The 25428-nt window shown below is 39.4% G+C and overlaps 1 protein-coding gene across 3 annotated transcripts in view; it reads left to right on the top strand.

The window, feature by feature from the left end:
* EEF1E1 (eukaryotic translation elongation factor 1 epsilon 1) overlaps positions 1 to 25407 on the top strand; it is a 32886-nt gene extending 7479 nt beyond the window's left edge. Inside the window, exons 3-4 of one of the 3 annotated variants that reach the window (XM_032341065.1) lie at positions 3976 to 4071; positions 25312 to 25407. In XM_032341065.1, the coding sequence (XP_032196956.1) occupies positions 3976 to 4071; positions 25312 to 25359 (144 nt within the window). In that variant the 3' untranslated portion in view covers positions 25360 to 25407. Of the gene's footprint in view, positions 1 to 3975; positions 4072 to 6347; positions 9945 to 12679; positions 13309 to 25311 lie in introns of those variants that run through there. The other 2 variants (XM_032341063.1, XM_032341064.1) reach the window with 2 other exon arrangements.
* Positions 25408 to 25428: the final 21 nt, after the last annotated feature.

The following is a 25428-nucleotide window of genomic DNA, read 5'->3' as shown; positions in this document are numbered from 1 at the left end:
ATTGACAGTTGCGAACGTCATTTCATGTCCACAAAATATTCATTGATGCTGTCTTTTTGATAACCTGTTTGTATTGCCTCATGTAGGTATACCAGGATTTAAATAATTTTTTAAAATTTCCTTGTATGCATTCTTTGCCCATTTTTAATACCAAGCTATTTATCTTTGTATTACTTATTTTCTTACTCTCTAAAGTTCCATTTCAGGCTAAAACCGCTATTCTAAGTTTTAAAATGGCTCATAATTAAGGTAATATATAATTTCAAAATGACAGGCATTACAAAACACTAGCAGTTTTTGAATCTAGATGGGGAATATATAGCTATTTATTACTTGCTTTTTCAATGTTATTAAAAAGTTTAATACTAATTAGGAAACAAAACCTCAGGTAGAATGCTGTAGGAGCAAATGTTTGTTAAACTTTGGTAGTGGCATGTGAAAGATTTGTTTAAAACAAATGAATATTGAATGTTCTGTGAATATTCTGAATATATGAAATTCTGTGATACGGCAGAGAAGATTTGAATTATATCACTAATCAGAAAAATTTTAATTTTATTTAATTTTGTTTATTTATTTTTTCTTAAAGATTTTATTTATTTGACAGAGAGAGGTCACAAGTAGGCAGAGAGGCAGGCAGAGAGAGGAAGGGAAGCAGGCTCCCAGCTGAGCAGAGAGCCTGATGCAGAGCTCGATCCCAGAGTCCTGGGATCATGACCTGAGCTGAGGGCAGAGGCTTAGCCCACTGAGCCACCCAGGTTCCCCAGAAAAATTTTAATTTTAAAGACATTTTAAAGATGACAACCTTGAGAGTCTCTATAACAAAAACTTACGCATGGATTTTGTTTTAAGAAAATATGCACTGTACAGAGCAGTGTTCAGTTACTAGTTTAGACGTTTTTTAAAAATGCTTCTTAAAATTAAATTGAAGATATGTTTATTTTATTCTTAACTTTATCCAGGTTGTTTCATTTGAAGACACTTGGAGAGAAATCATCTCAATTCACAGATCACTCTAGAATTTAAGTGGTAGCTCCTTATATACCAGTCTATTTCACCCTCCGTACCCAAATTTTATTTTGATTTTTCTGCATTTGTCTATTTTTATCCAATTCCTTTCTGCCCTCATCTGTACCAACCCTAGCAATTCCATGTTTATATAGCGTTTTGAAAATTACTGTCTTTAGATGAAGACATGGGCATACTCAGAGAGATTAAATTCAATTCAGCAAATACATGGAACTACCATGTGCCAGGTATTTGGGATGTGATTTGAGAAAACAAAATGTTCTCTACAGTTTAAGGCGTTTTTCTGGAATAAATGCTATTGACCACTGAGCAGTGTTCTGTAACTAGTCCTTAGAGGAGGAGCCTGTGAGAATACCTGATAATAAACCGTGTAACTGATTTATAAACCTTTGTCTAAAGGTTATAGGAATCTTTTGTTTCATTTGATTTGAATGCACCATAATCAATGCATCCTGAATTCCTGTGCTGTTAAATTATATGTTAATTTTGAGAGGAACCCAAAGTATTCATGTGATTTTTTTTTTTTTTTAATCTACATTTTTTATTTTCTCTGGGAGATAATTGATTAATTCATGTTGTTCTGTCAGACTTTACTTCTGATTTGGATTAGGATTTCTTAAGATTTTTATTTCATTTTTTAACATGTACTTTAATTCTTTTTTTTTTCTTCAAAACTGTTTATTCACCATTGAGGGAGCTCAGTGCTTAGTAGTATTTTGTTGTTGTTGTTGTTAAAGATTTTAAATGAATTCTTCTGTGTATATAACTTAACATTGCCTTTTGGTGATTGTGGTCTGGAGAACAAATGGCAAAGGACTTTCTGTAGGTTTAAGTGGTGTTTAAAACTGGAGTCTTTTGAGGTGCCTGGCTGGCTCAGAGGGTTAAGCCTCTACCTTTGGCTCAGGTCATGATCTCAGGGTCCTGTGATCAAGCCCCGCATCAGGCTCTCTGCTCAGCGGGGAGGATGCTCCCCTCTGGCCCCCTGCCTGCCTCTCTGCTGACTTGTGATCTCTCTCTGTCAAATAAATAAATAAAATCTTTAAAAACCAAAAACACCTGGAATCATTTAGGGTAGCTCAGTTGGTTAAGTGTCAGACTCTTGGTTTGGCTCAGGTCATGATCTCACATGTTGTGAGATGGAGCCCTGCATGGGGCTGCACAATCAGCATGGCATCTGCTGGAAAATTCCCTCCCCCTGCCCCTCCCCCACACCCATGCCTGCATTCTTTCTCGCTCTCTCAAATAAATTAATAAATATTTTTTAAAAAACTGTGGAGTCTTACAGGTATTAGAAAAACTAGATCTCCAGTTATAAAAGAATGAAGTTGAAGTTGGAATGTTACCTTACACGATATATAGAAATTAACTCAAAATGGATTGAAGTCCTGAATGTAAAATGTAACACTATAAAACTCTTAGAAGAAAACTTAGGGAAAAAAAATCATGTTATTTGATTTGGCAGTGATGTCTTGGATATGACACCAAAAGCATAGGCAACTAAAGTAAAAATGGATAAATTGGATTACATCAAAATTTTAAACTACTCTGCATCACTGGACATAATCAACAGGGTGAAAAGTCAACCCATGGAATGGGAGAAAATATTTGCAAATCATGTGACTGGTAAAGAATTAATATCTAAAATATATAAAAAACTCCTATGGCCAAGCAACAAAAAAACAAAGAACCTAGTTAAAAATGTAAAATGGTGCAGTTGCTATGAAAAACAATATGCTGATTTCTCGAAAGATCAAAGTAGAATTAGTGTGTGTGTGTGTTTGTGTGTGTGTGTATGTGTGTGTAATAATATTACTTATGGATATATACCCAAAATAATTCAAAGTAGGCTTTAAAGAGATGTATGTACACCCACATCCATAGCAGTACTATTGATGATAGCCTAGAAGGGCCCATTGGCGGATGACTAGATAAACAAAATGTGGTATATATATAAACAGTGAAATTCTATTTAGCCCCAAAAGGGAAGATAATTCTAACTCAGGTTAACAACATGACTGAACCCTGATGGTGTTATGCTAAGTATAAGCTAGTCACAAAAAGACAAATGCCCTATGGTTCCATTTACCTGCGGCATCTGAAGTTGCCAATTCATAGAAACGGAAAGAGTGGTAGTGGGTCTGGGGTGAGAGGGAAATGGGGAGTTGTTTAATAAAGTTTTAGTTTTGCAAGGTGAAAAAATTCTGAAGACTGGTTACACAACAGTGTGAAGACCCCTGATATTGTACTGAATTATACACTTAAAAGTGGCTAAGATGGAAACATGATTGTATTACAATTAAAAATTTTTAAATATACATATGTAAAAATACAGCAAACCAATAAATTATAATCCTCTTAAGAGAAATTGTTGAAGAGCTTTTATGTTTTAATGGAAAAAGTAAATGTAACAACATAATTTACAAAATTATTTCTGCCCCCCCCCCAAATTGGTATCTTTGAAATGGTCATAGATGGCATTTTGAATAGTATTTTTTAATGTTTTCTTATTTCTTTAAAAAAAAAATTAGACTAATAACATTTACCCTATTTTTAAAAATGAGGTGACTGGTATATGATCCATTCCTTTGAATGAATCTGAATCTATTAATGTCAGATTAAATTTATCAAATTAAAAATGAGTGTTTTGTTTTCTCATAGTCTTCTAAATGTTTGAAGTCCAGTGATATGGTAGTTAACTTTATAATTACTGTCTTTTTTTTTTTTTGGAAGATTTTATTTATTTGATAGAGCGTATACACATGTGCATGAGTAGGGGGAGGGACAGAGGAAGAAGGAGAATCTCAGACTCCGTGCTGAGTGTGGAGCCTGTTGTGGGGCTTGATCATGACTTGAGCTGAAATCAAGAGTTGGATGCTTACCTGGCTGAGCCACCCAATTATTACTTATTTTTCAATTAAAATTTTGTTTTTTATTTGTTTCTTTTAGGATCTTAATTCATATCTTGAAGATAAAGTCTACCTTACAGGATATAACTTTACCTTAGCAGATATCCTATTGTACTATGGACTTCATCGCTTTATAGTGAGTATTGTTAGCTTTTTTTCTCTGTAATGTTCAGAATGATTTTTATTTGTCTTAAATCAAATTTGCATTTTCACCTTCTCAAATAAAATAAATTATTTTTATACAAGGTATGTTATGCCATATTCCTTTTACAGATCCATCAAATATAGTAGCTTCCTGTTCTTTAAAGTGTTTACTTCCTATCGTTGTTTCTACTCTTGTTCACACCTACTTCTCTTGCCACCCTTTGAGTCTGACCATCATCATTGCCTGGCCCCCATCATCACCATCCCACTCTCCTTCTAACATCTTAATTGCAGTGCCCCATATTCTCTGCAACCTCTAATCCTTAGTTCTTAATCGCTTATGCATTAATCCCATCATTATCTGAGGCAATTGGATTCCTTTGCATTTTCCAGATCCATATACTTTTTCTCCATCCAACTTAGATCCCTTTTTATGTAACTTCTGTAAGAATCTGCAGCTTCTTTGCTCCATGGTGCATTCACCACCCTATGCCTGTAAATCCCCACCTCTTGTTCAGTTCTAATAAATGCCTTCAGTCCCATGGCTAGGCTGAGCTCTGTTAGAGTCATCCCAAAGTAGAGATTGGTACTGCTATAAATTTATACTATCCAGTTTCCGCCAGGCTCTCCTATAAATCAGCTCTTTCATTGCTCCCAGGCGTATTCCCAGACCTTTAGTACTTTCCTTAACCCCATCCCTTCACTCCCCCTTTATCTTCAGTCGTTATCCCAGAGCCGGCCTCCCTCTTCCACCTAGAACCTAGAGACTGTTGATGCGAATGCCTTCATCCAGCCCACTGCGGGCTCGTCCTCTTCTGCCTTGTCCCCTTTCACTGCCCTCTTACTGGACTCACCCTCCTGCCCCGTTTCTGGATCTTGTCCCAAATTTTATATCCTTTCTTTCCCGTATGTGCAATTTTCCCTCTTACCTGGTCAGTCTCTTTATTTTTTTAGTTTATTTACATATTTGAGAGTGAAGTGCGAGTGAGGGAAGGGCAGAGGCAGAGGGAGAGAGAGATCCTCAGGCAGACTCCCCACTGAACGTAGAGCCCAACTTGGGGCTTGATCCCAGGACACTGAGATCAAGACCTGAGGTGAAATCAGGAGTCAGACGCCCAACCAATCAAGCCACCCAGATGCCCCCTGGTCAGTTTTTTTAAATTGTATCCCATCTTAAATTTATTTACAAACATTATATGGCACTCCCTATGTTCTCCATGCTTTATAAATGTTAACCCATTTAATCCTTACAGCAGCCCCACAAGGTAGGTGCTATTATTATCATCCCCATTTTACAAATGATGTGAGGGAGGCACGGAGAGGTCAGATATCTTCTGTGAGATCACCCAGTTAGTGGCACAGCCTGGTCTGGAAACCAGGCAGTTTGACTCCAGAGTTTGTGCTGCCTTACGTCTGTCCACACCTAAACATCTTCCCAACACCCAGCTTCTCCTCGTGGGAAAAGAATAACCTGTGCATTTTTCTGTATTCCGCACCTCATGCATCTAATTAATCAGATTCTTTTATTTCCGCCTCCTGGATGCCTCTCTCACATGTCTTCCTGTGATCCTGGGTGACATTGCCCTAGTTCCAGAATTCATTATCTTCTGTCAGAGCTATTGAAATGGCCTCCTGCCACCATTCTCATCTCACAGTCCATCTGCATTGCCACTGGACTGATTTTTCTCACAATTGTGTCTTTCTCAAAAGACTTAAGTAGCTCCTCACTGCCTGGGATGGGAGCCCCTCCTCCGAGTTGACCCTGCCTCCCCGCCGGCCTCATTGCCCTTGTTCTGCCCACACACCCCTCTCTCGGCCGTAACATACTCCCTGGTCTCTCACCTGTGCTCCCTCTCCTCAGGGTCCTCGCGCTGCTTTTCTCTTTGGCTCCCAAATTCGTGCACATTTCAGCAGGTGTCACGCAGCTGCAGCACTGACTTCTGGCGAAGCTCTCTCGGGTTCCTGAAGCATACTGAAGTGCCCTTACCTCTGTCTCTCTCTGTGCCTCACAGACTCCCTCAGCTCTGGTTTGTTTCAGTTTCTGCTGTCATTCTTGGAAAATATCTGTCTCTTAAATCGTAAACTGCTTGAGCCACACACCGCAGCACCTCATATCTGTAACGCTACCGTCTGACAGAATTCCTCCCGCATGCATAGCGTCTGCACTCTTCTCCTTAAACTGAATAACCTAACGCATTCCTCTAGATCTTTCAGTTTACCTCATAACTCGAAAGGAGATGGGGCTAGTAATATATCCTTCTGTGATAGAGAAGGAAACTCGGGCTCGGAACATCAAGTGCCTTGTGCAAAGACACAGCCTGGGTTTTGGAGGAGCCAAAACGAGCTTCATCTGCTGCTGTGTCCCAGTGTCCGGGGATGCCCGTCAGACACCATCAAATACCATAATGTATGATAATATTTCCTCATCCCCCCTCAAGCTCTAATTCCTCAGTGGATTTACTCAACTTACTAAACATCGTTTCTCTAAAATCCCTAAATGATCGTGCTCAGTTCTATAACATTTTCTCGGTAACCACCTAATAGGATCTTTCACTCCCTGCTAGTCTCTATTATTACAACTATATTTACTGAGTTCATTATATGTGTCCATAATACTGTTCTTGAGAGACATAAATACAAAACCCTATTTTTAAGCAACTGTTGATCTCTTCACAGAGGTAAGACTGTTTCACATGAAAAGAACTGAATAAAGCAAAGTGCTAATTTCTGGTCAGAATATTATGGAAAACTTAAAGAGGCAAATAGAATAAAGTAAAATGGAGAATCATGAAATTGTCAGAAAAATATCTGCAGGATTTGGAAGCCTTTGGCTATTTAAGGGAATTTGTGTTGTTTTAGAAGGCTTATGATAAGTTTGAATATAAATCTTGCCTATAAGTAGAATGACCATCTGATTTCTCAAAACAGTAGTTTTGACAGTGAAAGGAGAGTTACTAATAATTATTGGTACAACCGGAAAAAAGTAGAACAAATGTTCCTTGTACTTCAAAGAGATAAGACTCTATTTTAAGCAAAATAAGGGGACTAAGGAGGATCATGTCTTATTTCTCTTTGTATCCCTTCCAGCTCTGCGCACAATGCGTCTTACAACTAGATGCTTATTGAGATCAGCAATACTCAGCAGTCTCTTCCTCTTTGTACTTCCTGTTTTAGGTTGTATATCTTTATAGTGCAGTCTTTAGTTTATGCTTCAGTATGATTAACTCTAAAACCTTATTCGAATGTGAAGACGGTTTAAGTAGAGCTGAAGTAAATTTGATCACAGCAGCCTTCTCTTATTTTCTAGATTCGAAATATTTTATTAACTTTTAATGTAGAATGGTGACGTGGCACAGTTTACATCATTTCAAAATACAAAAGCCTCTAGCTAAAGAGAATTTGCTGTTATGGTATCTACCTATCTTTATCCCGGCGGCAAATCTACGGTCTTCTAACTAGGAGGTATCCGTTGCTTGACTTGAGGGCAAGCTCACTGTTAAGACCATGGCTACTTTCTAGAGGAGCAAAAGAACAACTTCTATCTAACAACAGCACCCTTGTAGACATTTTTAAAACATTTAAACATGGCATTGCTTAATTTTAAAAGCTTAATATTAGGAGAAATGTCATCTCTAATCCTTTGTGTGATGCTGTCAGCAGGCTAGTGAAGGCCCGGCTTCTTGTGGCATAGAGCTCTTATTAAGGACAGCATTTCTTCCATGTAATAAAGTGTAACTCTTGCAAACCAAGTGTGTATTTACGCTTTTCTCTGTTCTGGCTTATGCAGGTCATGCAGTAGGGAAAGGAAATATTCAGGAGGAGGGAGCTTTCTGGAACTTCTTGGCCAGCAGTATGAACAAGGTCATAATTCTATAAAGCAAAATAGTAATAGCACAGGCTACAGATTTATTTAATTATAAGTTCAGGTACCCTGGAGAGCATTTGATTTTCAAGCAGGTTAGAAGTGTTTTTTTCCATGCAGCATGTTAAAACTCGGGTTACATTAACAATATTTAATGATAATGTGCCCAGTTATGTTTCCTGTTTTGGGATGTATATCCCCTTTACATGTAGTGATTAGGATATTGTGAAGGGTATTCTGCTTTTCTTTTTCAAAATAACAGTGAATAGAGTGGTATGTAAACCATTCAGCTCACCATCCCTGTGCATTCATGAAATGAGTCCATAACCAAAACATCTCTCTCAGCCTGGTCTGTGTGCAGGTAAAGTACATCTGAGACATAAACACCTTCTCAAGGAACTCCTCACAGACTCAAAGCTCTGCTGTGATAGACTTGCACAGTGGTGTTAAATGACATCCCTCTTGACTTAGGTGTAAATATATCCAGATGAGAAAAAGGTGATTGTTCAGTATTAAGTTCAGGCAGAGTCATGTGTAGCTCAGGTTGGCTACCTGTTCACATTCACGAGACAGTTTCTTGTACTTTGTTTGCTTTGGCAGCATATTTATTTTTGCCCTCATGCATTCCTTCATTTATTTGTTCCCATTATTAAATACTTCATGTGTAATCAGCCCAGTGTACAAAACAGCAGTCAGGGAACCTTCAAGTCATCAGATAATCCCACAGTATTTTGTTTCATTGTGAGCCCAATTTTAGTTGTGGCTAAGTTACTCTAATTATAAGATCTGGTCTCTCTTAATTCCCTTTGAGGAATATTACGTTGTTCTTCTTTGTGAAACTGCCAGTTAGCGTGGCTGTTTATTATCCTACCAGTGACTCATTGCTTTCTTAAAGTGATTTCACTCATAGATAGCCATCCCTGTGAACAGACTGTTACTCAAGATTATTGAAATCCTTTGTAGCGTTATGTGCTGCTTGACTATGAGATTGCTATCAACGAAAATACATTTGTTTTGAAGTTAGGAACACCAGTGGAGGTACGTTGTTCTTTTAGAAAGAAAGGAAAAGTACAAGAAACAGCTGCAGTGCAGTCCAGGAGCACCAACTATAAAGAATGTTCTGAAGGTAGCAAACCGGCCTCTTGCCCCGATCTGGAATGGGTCACTTAACATGGTGCTCACATGTCTCCGTGGGAAATTGGTGACTAAGAATATCATCTCTTTGGCTTTGAAGGTTCAGACTAGATATAGGGAGCCAATATAAGTAAAAAGGGATGATTAGGTAGAAGGAGCCAAGCATCATCGCTATAGACACACTGGCAGGGGGGCCAGTAAGAAACAGGAAGTGGTGACTGAAAAGTCATATTGTGTTTCCTGCTGTAAGAAAGGAAAAGAAACTAGCCAACTAGAGAGGGATGCTGGAAGACCAGTGTTGTACATGAGAGGGCCCAGGGGATTCCATCTAAAAAGTTCTAAAAAATTATAAGGTTTTTCTTTGCAGGGGAGGGATCTGTTTTGTGTTTGTTTACAGTAAATTCAGAAATAAAATGTCTACCAGAAATGTGGCAGAGATAACAAATTGAGATCAGTTAGAAGCTTCCCAGATTCATGGGACAGGCTCCAGAGTTTAAACTAAGAAGAGGGTAAGTGGTAACCTGAACCTTTTGGGAAAGTTCTTGTGTATTTTTGGCTAACTTTTCTGAGGGAAAATGAACAGATTTACATTCTCTGAAGTAGATCATCTAGTTAAAAATTATTGGAATAAATTGGAAATGTTAGCAGAAGCTTTAGAACCTCTTGGAATGAAACTTACTTTGTACCGTGGCTCCTGGGTGGCTCAGTCAGTTAAGCGTCCAACTCTTGCTTTCAGCTCAGGCCATGATCTGAAGGGATCATGAAGGGATTGTGGAAGGGCGCTCTGCATTTGACTCCATGCTCAGTGGGGAGCCTGCTGGAGAATCTCTTCCTCTCCCCCCACTCACTTGCTCTCTCTCTCTAAAATAAAAAAATCTCAACATTTATTTTGTACCCCCAAAAACCAAAAAGTGACAAGTTCCTTTGTGCCATGAATCTACTCATAATTCTTACACTAGAGACTTAGTGTGAAATTTTTAAGTTGGAGAATATTGATTTTGTTGTGTATAGTATCTTGTTTTCGCGAAAGAGGTTTGCTGAAGTTGATTTCAAATATATGTATGTACCTATGTGTGTATGTTTGAATGAAGAAAACTCTCCCCCCGTTTCCTGTTAGATTTGTCACTGTGTTTACTAGTTGTTGAGATTTTTAAAAAATCCTGTGTCTTTTGAAGTCAGTGATGAGGTTCTCATATGGGAAAGATTTTGGAAAAAGAATGAAATGTCAGCTCTTTTACAAAATGTGTTTTACCTTTCGAAATATAAACTGATAATTAGTTTATTCTGTAGTGGTTGTTTATTTGCCTCCTGTGTACAGACCAGGAATAAGATAATTCTTAGGAGTAAGATAATTCTTAGGGATAAGATAATTCTTCATATATGAAGCAATGAATTCTCTTTTAATAAAAAGTACGTTTTATATTAAGAAAAGACATTCTTGGCCAATTTTTTTGAGTAATGTGTTAATTTTGTACCTCCAGGCCATAGATGAACTATATTATAGGTGAAACAGTTATAGTAACATATTTCTGATAACTAGATGTAACCGCATACCGCCTTAAACAAGATGAGTATATTTTTATAATTTGTTTAGTAGCTTTATAAGTAAGGACCTACACCTGAAACTTAACTTTTTTTTATGTAGCAAAAGCAGGAGACTCACTACTAATAATTTAGGTAAACTGAGCCAACAGAGTTGGACATCAGAGGCCACCAAAAACAATGTTCAGATATCAGATATTGATACAATAATATCCTCATATCTAAGGTAAAAAGGAAAGCAGGATGATTTGTATCAATTTTCTTTTTAAATTGCCTCATAGTAAATACGGAATGGGAGTATGAGTTCAAGTAAACATTTATTGAGAGAATACTGTGTGTCTGCTTTTAATTTTATTAATACTGTTTTGTATTCTGCAATACACTTTGCCTACTAGAGTGATTTGCCCTTCAATGTTGTTGACTCAGTAACATAGCAGAGTATTTGCCTATAGACATGAATATATGCTAAATTCTGAACAGCCACAAGACGTCTGTCTCACTAGGCGTACCTTCCAACAAGCAACCTGCTAACTCCTGTTTGAACCACAGGAGGGTTTTTTTTTTTTTTTCCTCTTGTGTGAATATGCCAGTCTGTTTTACAGACACTTGTAATAGTAGTTGAGTAAATGTTAATTTAACAACACGAAAAGGAGCCAGCTGCCCTAAACATTCTTAAACATGGGTTATAGCTGTAGTTACTGCCATATTGGCTCTCTCTTTATCTGACAACTCTATGATTCCAGTCCAAGATTTGTCTCAGAGAAAAGTTTCTGAGTCACCTACTCTGGAATTGGAGCCCAGTGAAATGACCGGCACCAACTGTTCTTTTTTTCGTCTTTCTCTAACCAAATCTCTGGGCATTCTTGTAGCTTGACAGGAAATTGTGTGACCTACTACATTCACTGGAGATAGAGTTCAGTTTTGTAACAGACCAAATTGAGAAGGTCTGTTGTTCATCTGAGGCATATGCCACTGGAAATAGCCCTTCCTTCTTGTGTTTGGCAATAATCACTTGAAATTAAGTGGGTCATTGTCTTCTTGAGTACAGTTTTTCCCCTGAGTTTAATAGAAAGGAAGTGTATATTTTTTTCAAGTTTACATGGTATTCCCTTGTTAAGCATGTTAAATCCTAATAAAACTTCCTTTTGGATTTGCTGAAAAATATTGTAGAAAGAACCAATGTCTTAGCCTTTTGAAAGCTATTGTCTTCCTTTCTCCATCTTCCTTTCTGAAAAGTAAAAAACAAAACTCATTCTGTTAGTTTGATGATCAGAGCCAGCGTCCCCAACAAGAAAATATGGAGTCAGAACAGCCAGGATAAAACAGCACTAACATCCTATTTTGCAGCTTAGACAGGATCATACCAACATTCTGCTTTGCAGCCTTTGCAGAAATGACTTCTGCAAAACGTTCTAAAATAAGACAATTAACCACAGAAGTATTTGTCAATATCACAGGCAAGAGGTAGTTAAGACCTAGGCCCCCAGATGTCAGCAAAAAAAAAAAGACCATCAGCACATGGACATTAACCTAATAGACATATGTACTTGACCAAAGCCCTGATTGGCACGACTCAACACACCCTGATTGCTTAAGAAAGTTCTGCAAAAGAGTTCATAAAACCCCCTAAACTTAGAAACTCTGAGGGCAGCCCACTCAGGCCCCCCTCCCTCTCCTGGAACTTCATACTCTTCCTCAATATTTGCTTTGCTGTCCACCAGTCTTCATCTGGACCTCTTCATTCTTCGAAGCCACGCAGCCTTGGGCACTGAGGGAACCCAAGTTCTCTAACACTTGGACCTCCAGATGCTGGGTTAATGTAATTCTTGGCGTTGGTTGAAAATTTGAGACTTCCCTAAAAGGCGTGCCCAGTGTTGAACTGAACGTAAAAGCATCAAACAAATGACCCTTCTAAGTGGCTGAAACTCTTACTCCTTTCTAAATATATTGGCTTTTGAGAACTGGAGTTTTTCTCCCTGAGTTTTCTATCTTCTACGCAAATGATTTTGAAAATTGTTCTTATGCAATGTCTGTGTTGTGTGTGTTTTTAATCTCTGTTTAGGTTGACCTGACAGTTCAAGAAAAGGAGAAATATCTTAATGTGTCTCGCTGGTTTTGTCACATTCAGCATTATCCAGGGATCAGGCAACATCTGTCCATTGTTGTCTTCATCAAGAACAGACTATATACCAATGCCCACTAGAAGCTGTCCATGACACACATCGTGATCACAAATATTTTAAATGGAAAGTGTATCATTCTGGACCAGAGAAATAACATAAATGGATACGCAGTGATTCTTTATTTGCTGAAGTTGGAATAAACTTACCTCTGAATGTTTTATTTGTTTTTTAGTTGAAATTTTGCAGCTTTTATGTAAAAATTCAACTGTCAAAACTTGAGTTGAGATCAAGTTATAAATTAACCTTTTTTTTAATAGATGAAACTTATTTTAGTAAAACGTGCAAATCAGTGGCTTAATCTGAAGGGAAAAAATAGTCCTTTCAAGTGGCTGACAAACTTGGCTATTTATCAGCCTCCCTCTCATATTTTACAATTCATTTTCCCCTTATGGATATTTACAGTAATTTGTGTAATAACTGTAATAAATTGTGCCAAGGACACAGAAAGGGAAAACAGATGGATTCGTTTTCAAATATTTATGTGAGCCAGTAAATGTGGTTGAAAAAATCTTTGTTTCTTTCTTTCTTTCCTGTAGTCAGTATTCATTGAGGTGAAACTAACTACTGAAGTGCCCTGGAGGGAGCTGGAGTAAGACTCGTTCAGTGGAGTTAATGGTTCTTTTGTTGTTGTTGGGCTCAGTGGAATATGCAGGGAATAAAAACAGGAAGGGAAATTACTGCTTTCTAACTTCAGACTTGAGAACGGTCTAGATTTTTCTAAACTAAAAGCCAACTCAAAGCTGCTGCTGAAGCGCTGTAAAAAACGAAGACGTGTTATTAACAAATCTATACATTTTAACACTTGCTGGCTGATTAAGTAATCAGATATTGAAAGCTAAATATTGGATGTTTCCAAATAATAAGGAAAATAAAGCCTTTGAGCGGCCCCTGGGTGGCTCAGTCAGTTAAGCATCTGCCTTTGGCTCAGGTCATGATCCCTGCGCCCTGGGCTGGAGCCCCACATCGGGCTCCCTGCTCCGCAGAGTCCTTTTCTCCCTCTCCCTCCACCCTTCATCCCAGTTCATGCTCTTTCGTATTCTCTCTCTCTCTCTCTGCTACTTGCACACAGTCTCTCTCAAATAAATAAAATCTTCTTTAAAAATAGAGCCTTTAGCGCTTTACTGTTTCATACTATTTTGGTGCTGATGCTGAATCTGAGTAGTATACAATTCAAAGGTCAAGTAAAAACAGAGATTTGGGAAATAGCTTTGTGGTTGAGTTCTGCTTTTATCACTTACTAGCTATATGACCTTGAGCAAATCAGTTAGCCATATTTCGTTAATCTATAAAAATAAAGCTAGCTCTAAGTTACGAGGATTAAATGAGGTAATACATCAGGAAAAGCCTAACATAAAGCCCACGTCTATCAGTACAGTTTCCTAAGACCGCCCCCCATTTTTGTCCTTCATGTTACTAAGTCAGATTTAAGAGGCCAACTGTGAGTGATTCTTCTGTAATAGATGGGACAGTTTTTATCAGATTAGAACTCACATTTCATTGCCCTTGGGAGCATTTTTAATTTTATAATACAGCCTTTAAATTAGAAACAGTAAACTTATATTTGCACACCGAGACTTGGGGAGTCTAGTCTTGGAAGCTAGTATGTGTGCCATAGAGGCAGACCCAGTCTCTGACTTTTCATGCAAACCACTGCCTCAGCAGGGTCTGCTACAAGCATTCCATGTCATGTTTCACTGCTGCAAATTCCTCCTTCCTCTAACACTTCTCTCTCTGCCCCCAGGACTGCAGGGTTTGTTGGGGAGGAGCAGGACAGGATAGACGAGAGATGAGCTACCCAGCTTTTCCTTTCTAGCCGTTTCCTCCAGTCAGCTCTAAGGAAAGGATAAGATAACACCTGTCTACCTCTGCCAAATGCTCTCTCTTCCCATGTCTATCTTGTGAGTATAGGTATCTTTCCATCTGCTAGTCAGTTCTTTATGCAAGGGCCCAGCAGTGCTTCCACAGATATTACCCACTGCTATTATATGGAAGGACTGCCTGTCCCTAACTTGTATTCTTAGAGGATGACAGTATGACAGAAATGTAAAGACTTGGCTCCCATAAGCAAAATTTAGATCATGTTCTCGGCACCTAAAACAGAAACCGTTCATTTCCTTGTAGAAGTGTTGCAGTGTATCTTGGGTCATTTCCGTCAGATACTTCTGTGCCAGAAATGCCCTTCCCTTCTCACTTGATATTCTTCACCATTCAACTATGTCATGGCCTCCTGAAAGTCAGGTCTGTCCTGACCAACCCATCTCCTACCCCTGATTCTGGCACTTGAGATCATTGTACTATTATAATTATTTATCTCTTCTATGAGGCCGTTAATTCCTTGAGCGCAGAGACTCTTCCCTTATATTCGGCCCCCAAACAATGCCTGGCATGCAACAACAGACGCTCAGCATATGTTTGTTGAAGGACTGTAGTATTCTAAGTCCATTTTGCAGCGACCGAGGAAAGTACAAGGGTGAATTGCGATTAGGTACAGCTGTAAGTGGCAGAAAAACCAAGTAACATTAAAGTGGTTTGTTTTTCTCTTATGTGAAAGAAGACAGTCCACAACTGGTATTAGGCATCCAGCTCCCATCCTTCTGCTTCTCCGTACTGAACAAGTCGTTTCTTTTCTCAAGTTCAATTTAAAGTCCAAGATGGCAACCAGGGCCCCAGACATCAGGTCTGTGATCAAAACCCAGAGAAGGAGAAAGAGAGGAAGGCCAAAAAGACTTTCTCCAGCTGAGTCAACTGAAGGGCCTTTCCTGGAAGTCCTATTCAGTCCGCACCATCTGTTTATATCTCTGGCCATCCCAGCTGGGATGAAGGCCAGAAACACAGAAACATAGTTCTTTGGCCCACACATTGTCATCCAGAATAAAATTAGTGCTCTGTCAATGATGAAGGAAAAATGGGATACTAGATAGGCATTCGGAATCTTTGTCACAAAAAGTAGTATTTAAATGAGAAAATACCTTCTGAATATCAAATAATCTGTAAAATAATTTTTATTAGTAAGCTGTTGACACTCCATGGATCATCAGTTTGCAAAGAATTAGAATAAAGTAAATACTTTTCACTGACCACAATTTCCATGATTCAGAAGCTATTTTAGAATTCTGCAGTACTCATGAATTATCAGGAAAATCTATTGTGCTTTTAATAACAATAATAGCTAACATTTATTGAGCATTTAGTATGTATCAGGTAGCATTCTAAGTACTGTGAGTAAATTCACTCCTTTAATTGTTACCCTTTTTTTGCAATTAATGAAACCGAGGCACAGATTGGTTAAGGAAATGGGCAGGATCACACAATCAGTATCAAGGAGCTGGGATTCAGACATGAGTTTGGCTCAGACTTAACCTGTAAACTACCCATGTGCCAGTAAGGTTCTCCTTAAATCATTTAGAGAAATTAGTTACCAACCTTAGGAGAAAAGCTGCCCTAAGCATTGGATAAAACAAATGAGTACATAACTTCAGGAATAAATGAGATACTTACACCCTCTGAATACACTAAATTAAGGAGTGGAATCTTACATTAGCCTCGCTATGTATCAGGAGACCTTGAGGAAGTAAGTGCACATGAAATCCCTCTTACAAAATAGAGATAAAAATTTATGGTCTCATGATTTAATTTGCAATAAATTATATAAGTATAAAAATTACTTAGTATGATGCCTAGCACACAGAAAGTGATCAGAGAACTGCAATGGAAGATCGTAAAATTAAAACACACAATTCTATAAACTCAAATCCTTCAACATTCTTAAGTCCCCTTCTGCTGTCCCTGAGGCACCGTGAGCCCATCTGCGATACGACGGTTGAGCAGAGCATCTCATGATCTTGGTTAAACATGAATTTGTCTTATGACTTACCAAATTAAAACAGGCAGCATTCTATTCATTGTTTTTTGTTTTGTTTTGTTTTCTAAAAGAACAGTAAGATGACTCTAAAAGAAAGTGGGGCAATCTTTGTGCATTTGTGAATGCCCCTTTATAACCATTTTCTTTCTGATGCTTAGAAGTCTGCATCACTGATCATTCAATAATCCCTCAAATATTTATTTAGAACCTACTATGTGTCAGAAACTGCCTGTCCCTGAGGATGACAATGACATAGCTCACATTTACAATCCATTGGTCTGTGACCAATTTCTGAACTGGCACATAAAGTTTGTGTGGGAGGCTGCTGCCACTCAGTGTTGCTTGAAAGTAAATAAAAGCAATCAGATACCATTTACTGAATGCCTACAATGTTGCAGGCTCTGTACCAGGCATTCAGGTTATCTCACATTAATTGAGGACTTAGGTTGGGGGCATAGACAACCCACATGCGAACCAACACCTCAGTTAAACCATGGCTGAAGTGAATGGAAAGTGTACAGTTTCAGAGACTGAGGACAATCTGTCACCATATTACACACCAGGGTTGATTTGACTGCCCTGAGCAGATACATGGCCCTGTCTCCTCATTCTACGTGCAACTTTCAAGAACAGGTAAAACATTTCAAATAGAGAGGGAAGGAACATTTTTCAGTCAAGAATCCAGGAATTTTTCATTCATTGCCATGAACACTGGTTTTATTTTTTTTATTTTTTATTTTTTAAAGATTTTGTTTAATCATTTGACAGAGATCACAAGTAGGCAGAGAGGCAGGTAGAGAGAGAGAGAGAAGCAGGCTCCCTGCTGAGTAGAGAGCCTGATGTGGAGCTCGATCCCAGAACCCTGAGATCATGACCTGAGCCGAAGGCAGAGGTTCAACCCACTGAGCCACCCAAGTGCCCCTGAACACTGGTTTTAAAACAAATAATAGGGCTGGAGGTAATATGAAAGGGTCATTTGCCTTTAGACACAATTCTATCCAAAGCATCCAAGATTTTATGAAGTTGTGTGTTTGAAAATCTCAAGTAGCTGCTGTTGCAATATGGTAGGAGAAGTAACATAGCTTCAGGGATCACACAATCACCCATCTGTGACCTGGTTTTCTGGTCAAAACTCCACTCCCTCTCCATCCAGATTCAGCAATAAGATTATTGGACTGAGGTTTTTAACAGATACGTGGACATTCTCAACTTTAATCCCTGTTAAACATGGGTCCTTCATTGGCTCTGCCCAGTGAAATCTGAAGCCATAGTGAAGCACAGTGATCGACACATAAGGTCTCCTGCGGGATGAAGGCGGGAAGGTAGGAGCAGAATGAATGGCAAGACCACCTACTGCCAGGGCAGCACAAGAGAGCCCTGCTGAAAGTCCTTCCAGAAAAGCCTCAGGATGTGTTGATAAAAATTTAAGCAGATCGATTGTTGGGAAAAAATAGGACTCTCTTATAATCAGGTACAGATACATCACACTGAAAGATCGAATACGCAACTTGTTGACAAGGAGTCAAATTAGAATATTGTGAAGTATAGCTTTTTCATTTATATATTTTTTTCATTTGACTTCATTCCTTTAAAAAAAAAAAGTCAGACGTTACATGAACTTTAATATTAATCCAGCTTTGGCAGAGATGTGTGGTTTAATGGATTAGAGCATTTAGCTTTTTACCCCAGAGAGCAATATTTCTTCTTTCTCTCCATAATTAGATAATCTGCTCCTACCCATTACCAGGGCACTAAATTTGAAATTCTCTGTACACCTGAACAGGCTGCTACATATCTGGCCATCTTAATTTTAGTCTTGATTTATTGAAGCTGAATTACATTCCTAACTTCCTGGAGCTCTGGGTGAATTTTATTGCAAAAGCAATGGGAAGAAAGTTGCCATCATATATCTCTCTTGCTGGGCAGAGCTTTTAGATACACAAGGGGCTCTATATCCCACTGCTCCATGTCTTGTATGCTGAATTTATAACACTTTGAAGCCCAGCTCTAGGGTTACATACAGGCATATCAGAGATGAGATGGGGAATTTGATTTTGCAATAATGATTACTTGTTGCTGGAGCCCACATTCCTGCAGGCTCTGCCTTTATTCCCAATACTGCTGGTGAATAAAACTAATTCCAACTGCTACCTAATCTAGCAAAACTCATCTTTCACTTATGAGAGAGGCCCAAAGAAGGTAGACAGGAAGTCAGGAGAATTTGAGATCTTGGCTATTTTTGCTATTATGTCTCAAGGATTTCTGCTTCCATTATCGTGATTCCTTTATATTTTAATCTTTTAAACTTTCATTTCTTTGTGGGGAGGATGAAAGCTTTGCATCTGTTCCAGCCTGGTGACTTCATGTGATGGCTCGTGCGTGCTGTCTCTTCCACTTCAAAGAGACTGGGTCCCTAGGGCTGGCCAATTGTATTATGGATCCTGCAGATTTGGCTTGCCATTCCCGCTGAGTGTCATCTGTCCTAACAGTCTCACGGTGGATAATTTTTGTCCCCTCTAATATCATCTGCTTGAGAAATTTGTGCCTGGCAGGCCTGTCTGTCCAAGTTAAACTTGAAATACAGTAGCCACACAACTAATTTGACAAGGCATAGCTCTGAACAAGAAGGCCAGAGGCTTGCTTTGACCAAGACCACAAACTTCCAGCCATTGGATTACCAATTCCAAAGTTTCTTTGGTGCAGTCCATGAACCAGTCTGTTCATGGAATGTAGGCTATCCTTCCTCTACTGTCTCACAGTTCCTGACCTTCTGCAACACACACACACCCTTATCTTCAAGTCACTTAGAGATTTTTAACCCTCTGGTTGGCCTCATCAGCTTCGTAGTTTCTGACTGCTTATAAAATTTAACTTGAGCCCTGTTCACTTGGATAAAAGAACTCTGGAGTTGACTATCTTTGTCAGAAGTTTGGGGAATGCGTAACAGACATCACAACTAAAGCAGGGGTTCGAACTTTAGCATGTGTGGTAAATCACCTAGCACTTCTCAAATCACATGTTGCTTGGCCCCAATCTGAGTTTGTATGATTCAAGAGGTCCAATGTGGTGACTGCTCCATGAGGACCATTGTACTACCCATGTCCCAAGCTGGGATGACAGTCCGTCATAGACTAGCTGTATCACTCAACAGCTGGTACTTTTGTCACATCTTCTGAAGGTGTGACCATTGTGAGGGTTGGAGCTCTCTACGTTTTGACCAGTCGGCCCCATCACAGGAGCACAGATGCTCTTCGTGGAGACTCTGCAGTTGGATGCCTCCTGTTCTCCAAGTGGTGTACCTACAACAGAAGCATTTTTAGGGGCAACAAGCAGGATTGAGGACAGGACTGTCCAGTGGCTGCCACCTGGAAGATAGCTGATCTCAAAGCACAGCATGCTACTTCTACCTAAGTCTCAAGTCTAGTGTGCCTGGTGCATTCCCAAAATTTCATGAGATTAATATGCAGTGACACTTACCATCTTACCCCAAAAAGACCCTCCAATTTTTTCCTCTCCTTCGCTTTCATTAGTTTCTTCCATTTTTAATTTTTTTTATCTGCTTCAAAAATAGGTGAAACAAAAGGGGATAAACAGTAATGTCAACAGAAAATGTGCCAGAGGAAATCTCAGGAAGCGGATATGATACAAAACAAAATAAATTTAGGAAGTCCCTTCCCCCAGTTATGTTTATCCTTGATGGGCTTATACCAAGGAAAGAATTTCAGTTTTGTTCTCAGTATGTTTATAATTAAATGCTCATTTTATTTCTATTTTTTAATTTTCATAAGCTTCTATATGGATGTAGCAACTATTACCTTGAAGTCAGAACTTTACTTCTATTAAATTGACATTATTTCCATGACTTAGATGTCTTAACTCTCAAAAAGCACAAGAACTGGAAAAATCCCTTTACAATTCCATGGTTGGAAAGTGTCTGATATTGAGTCTCTAGAAAATGAGCTTGTATGGTGTAATATGATGGTGAGAACAGCTATTCTTAAAAACACAGAAGTAGTTAGTGTATGATTCCGTGGATGTAATGTTTTTTGAAAAGACAGAATTTTAGAAATGGAGGATATATTATAGGGTGCATGGGGATAGAGAAGAAAATATGTATGATTACAAAAAGGCCCCATGGGGATCATTATGGCTTTGAAACTGTTCAAATGTTTACTGAGATGATAGACAAACCTATACATGTGATAAAATTGCACAGAGCCAGGGGCATCAAGGCCATTGAGCATCTAACTCTTGGTTTCAGCTCAGGTCATGGTCTCAGAGTAGAGATTGAGTCCCACATGGGGCTCTGTGCTCAGCAGAGAGTCTGCTGGGGATTCTCTTGCTCTCCCTCTGCCCCCACAATCAATCAATCTTTAAAAAAATTATATAGAATCAAATACACACATGCACACACACACCATGAATACAAATAAAATGGGAAAGGTGGATAAGATTCCTGGATTGAATCAATGTCAATATCCTGGTTGTGAGGTTACCATTTGCAAAATGTTACCCTTGGAGGCAAGCAAGGTGAGGTGTGTGAGGAATCTATTTTTTCTTGCAACTGTGTGATAATCTATCATTATTTCAAAGTTTCATTTAAGAATACAGAAAATCTCATCGACAGACAACAAGAGAGAACGCAAGACTTTTGGCAGGATGACACAGAGTCCAAGGACATGCTCTCAACAGCCCTCATCCTTGCTGAAGTGGATGGTGCAATGGGGCTATTCTCTGACTCCTTGCTATGGACCTAACCATCCCAGAGAACAACATAACTCAGTGATATGCAGAACAGATAAAACAGCTAGAACATGTATCTGCAGACTGTAAGCAACAGAATTGTAGAAGAGTAATCATATAGTGATAAATAGAATGGCTTCTCTCATCTCTCCTTCCCAATCTCCCTTCCCTACTCTCTCCTCACCCGCCATCTACACAAAAACACATGCACAGGGACCAAGACTGTTTCTGCCACATGAAGGTTGGGCAGTCATTTAACTTCTCTGTGCCTCAGCCTCCTCATCTGTAAGATGAGGATAATAATAATAATACCTACTTCAAAGGACTGACATGACGGTTAAATGAATTAGTATGTATAGAGCTTTTACAACATTATCTGGCCTATCATGGGTGCCGTGTAGGTGTTTGTTCAATTGAAACCCAATTCTGACACTGATTACAGGAATTAGCTTACACCCCACAGGGAATGGACACCATTCCCTATAAGACTGGCCTCCCTTTAGACACCAGGCACAAACTCCAGGTTCCCAAGCCACCCATGTTTCTGATCAGTGGTCTACAGATTGTGGAGGTTCCCACTCTACCCTCTTGGGTTCAGTAATTCATTTGAGTGGTTCATAGAACTCTGGAAAGTACTGTACTTAATGATTATGGTTTTATTCCAAGGGATACAAATCAGGACCAACCAAATGAGTACATGCATGGCGTGAGATGTGGGAAGGTCCCAAACACAAAGTTTCTGTATCCTCAATATACCCCACCTTCTAGATACATCAGAGGGAGATTATCAAACTCACTGGAGCTTCTGTGTCCAGGAGTTGTTTTCGGAGGTTTCATTACTTATGCGTGGATACGTGAATTATTGACCGTGTAATTGAACTTAGTCTCCAGTCCCCGTCCCCTCCCCAGAGGTCAGACTGTTACTATGTGGCTCAAAGCCCCAACCCTCTAATCACCCATTGGTCTTCAAGCATGGCCAACACCCATCCCCAAGCCATCTAAGGGCCCTTGAGAGTGAGCTGGTTAGCATAAACTCAGACCACCATGAATAACAAAGACACTGCTGTCACTTGAGATATTCCAAAGATTTAGAGGTTATCTCCAAGCAACCAGGAACAAAGATCGGCCCAAGTCTTTATCATACAACATAATAAACCTTACTGAATTGAATAGGCAGAAGGGGCAAAGAAAGCATTCCAGGAAGGGAGTGTCTAAAGAGAAGCAGCAGCAATATGCCTGGCATCGTCATGGCACAGTGGAAAGACCCCCTAGCTGACTGGGCTTTGCTACATCGCTAAAGACCAGAGCTACTGTTCTGCTATTTGATAGCTATGATGCCATCTTATGGGAGCATGTGGATTACTGGAACCCATCGTAAATTCTATCTAGGAGAGGTGGACATAATTGAAACACACACCATTTAGTGAATTTATTTATTTATCATTTCTCAAAAATTTTACTATTTCTTACCTATGTATTATTTCCCCCACAAAATTCATTCTTTCTCACAATACCGTGGTCAGATGAGGTAGTTTTCTGACTTCGTGTGGTGTTGATCAGGCCCACTGCAGGTCGTGGGACTGCATTCAAAAAGGCTGATGGCTGGGACGAAAAGAGCCAAGAAGGGCCCCTCACACATCTGGGGCCTTGTGCTGACTGCTTGCTGTCTCAGCTCTCCCCCACAGAGCCTGTCTCTACATGTGATGTCTTATCTTCCAGTGCTTCTCCACGTGATGGCCTTCCTACAGCAGGACAGCCTGGACTTCCTGACAAGAGAGCAAAAGTAAAAATTACCAGGTGTTTCAAGGCCCAGCACTAGCACATTTTTGCCACCATGTTCTATCTGTCCAAGCTATAGCAAAGCCAGTCCAGTTTCAAGGTGGGGTGGGGAGGGGACAAACTCCATCTCTTGATGGAAAAAGCAGCATGTTGCATGTGTACATAGGGAGGGAAGGAATCACTGTGGTCATTTCTGGATCCTCTACCATGTCCTCTGACCCTCAGTTTACTAATCAAGGTGGGTATTTTAATAGCTACCTCAACTAGAGGTTGAGATTTGTGAGAAGATTCACGAGAATCTTCCTGAGAAGATTAGAGACATGGCATATGATATATGCTAGCATTTTATAGATTGTAGAGTGCTAAAGAAAAAAAAAAAAAGTACAAGATTTGGGGCACCTGGGTGGCTCAGTGGGTTTAAAAGCCTCTGCCTTCCGCTCAGGTCATGATCTCAGGGTCCTGGGATCGAGCCCCGCATCGGGTTCTCTGTTCAGCAGGGAGCCTGTTTCCTCTCTCTCTGCCTGCCTCTCTGCCTACTTATGAGCTTTGTCTGTCAAATAAATAAATAAAAATCTTTTAAAAAATAGTACAAGATTTTTTAGTGGTGGGTGGTAAATGTGGATTGGAAGAATGAGAACAGTTTATACAGGGCTTTAAAAGGAAATAGAGGAAATTATAGTAGTCATAATAACATGTATTGAGCATTTGCTATGTACCAAGCATTGTACTAAGGGCTTTATGGGTATTATCTTCTTTAATCATCACAACCTTACAAATGGATATTTTATTGCTATTTTACAGTGAAGGAACTGCAGGCAAGTGGCAGAGCCAGAACTTCAATCCAGTTCTGTCTAGTTTTAAAGTCTTAACTAGAATTCTTCTCTCACTTATAAGCAATCAGCAGTTGGGTAAGGGGAGGTAGCTGCTACCCCAGGACTACCGAAACAGAATTTTTGAATGTGGAACCTATAATCGGCATATTTAACAGCCACACTAATGTGGAAGAAGCATTAACCTCTCTGTACTATAGTGAGACTTTTCAGGTTTTTCAGTATTTCGAAGACCCTAAGAAGACAAGCTAAAAGGAAATTTAGGCTTGGAGGTGCAGAAGAAAGCTTGAGTAAGAAAAGTACTTAGAAGTGGGGAGAAAAATGAAGGGCTTTAAAAATAATTACATTTTCTTGAGGTTGATGCTAAAACTAAGGAAATGAAATTGGGACTAGAAAGGTTACAAACCAGACTCAACAACTTGCAATTAACCAGGTGTACATTTTGTGCATTAATTCGTCTATTTTCTACATCTTTGCCTTTGGGCTTATTTCCTCTGCTAGAAAACCCTAATTTCTTCTCCTCACTCAACCTGACTAATACTTCTTCATTCCGGTTCTGAGGACAAATATGTGCCTCCTCTGGAAGTCTTTCCTGGCCACCTCCCACTTCCAGGTGTCCCACATGTGTACTGTACCTTCCTGCATGCTATCATTTACAGACTTCATATTCTAAACGTTGGGTTATGTTCCTTCTTCAGCACTAGGCTGCAAGACCCTGGAGGGTAAGAGGTGTACAGAAAGAGAGGGACAAGGGGAGACTGGATGATTCTTAGAAAGAACGACAGGATGAACACAAGAATTGAAGGAGCCACTGCAAAGCTGCACATTGTCCTTAGAACAAACATGAAGATTTGTTGAGATTACAAGATGAACTTTATGAAGTTTAACAAACCGCAGCCATTAGATACCTACAGCTCCAAAGCTGACACTTCATGACCACAATTCAAAGCTGCCTAGCAAACCGGTCCCTTTCATAATTACATGTATTTTATCTTAGACCATATAACAACCGGTTGAAACTTTGTACATACAAATACCAAGAACACATTCTTTTTCTTCCACATGGGCACGAATGAGCCTAAGTGATTCGGGCAAGTTACTTAGCCTTTAACCCTGTTTCTTCATTTGTTAGAAATGATAAAACCGGTTTCCCGAGCTGCTATGATGACCAAACGTGGCAATGCACGTCTAAATGCTTTATAAAATACTGGTGGCAGGTAATAATAGAGATAATATACTTCTACCGCTCTTAATAACCTGCGACTGTAACCCCTCTCTCCCAACCTCTCTAAACTAGAACAAATTCCGGCGAGTTCAAGGAGAAATTAACAGAAGTTCACGGTAACGTTCCAATTCCGGCAGCATCTGCCCTAACCCAGCATGGCGGCACCTGCTTCTTAAAGCCCCCATCTCT

The sequence above is a fragment of the Mustela erminea genome, chromosome 4 (assembly GCF_009829155.1).
Source record: "Mustela erminea isolate mMusErm1 chromosome 4, mMusErm1.Pri, whole genome shotgun sequence".
NCBI classification, from domain to species: Eukaryota; Metazoa; Chordata; class Mammalia; order Carnivora; family Mustelidae; genus Mustela; species Mustela erminea.
Note: the sequence above shows the minus strand (reverse complement) of the source record. Positions and strands in the feature narration are given on the sequence as shown.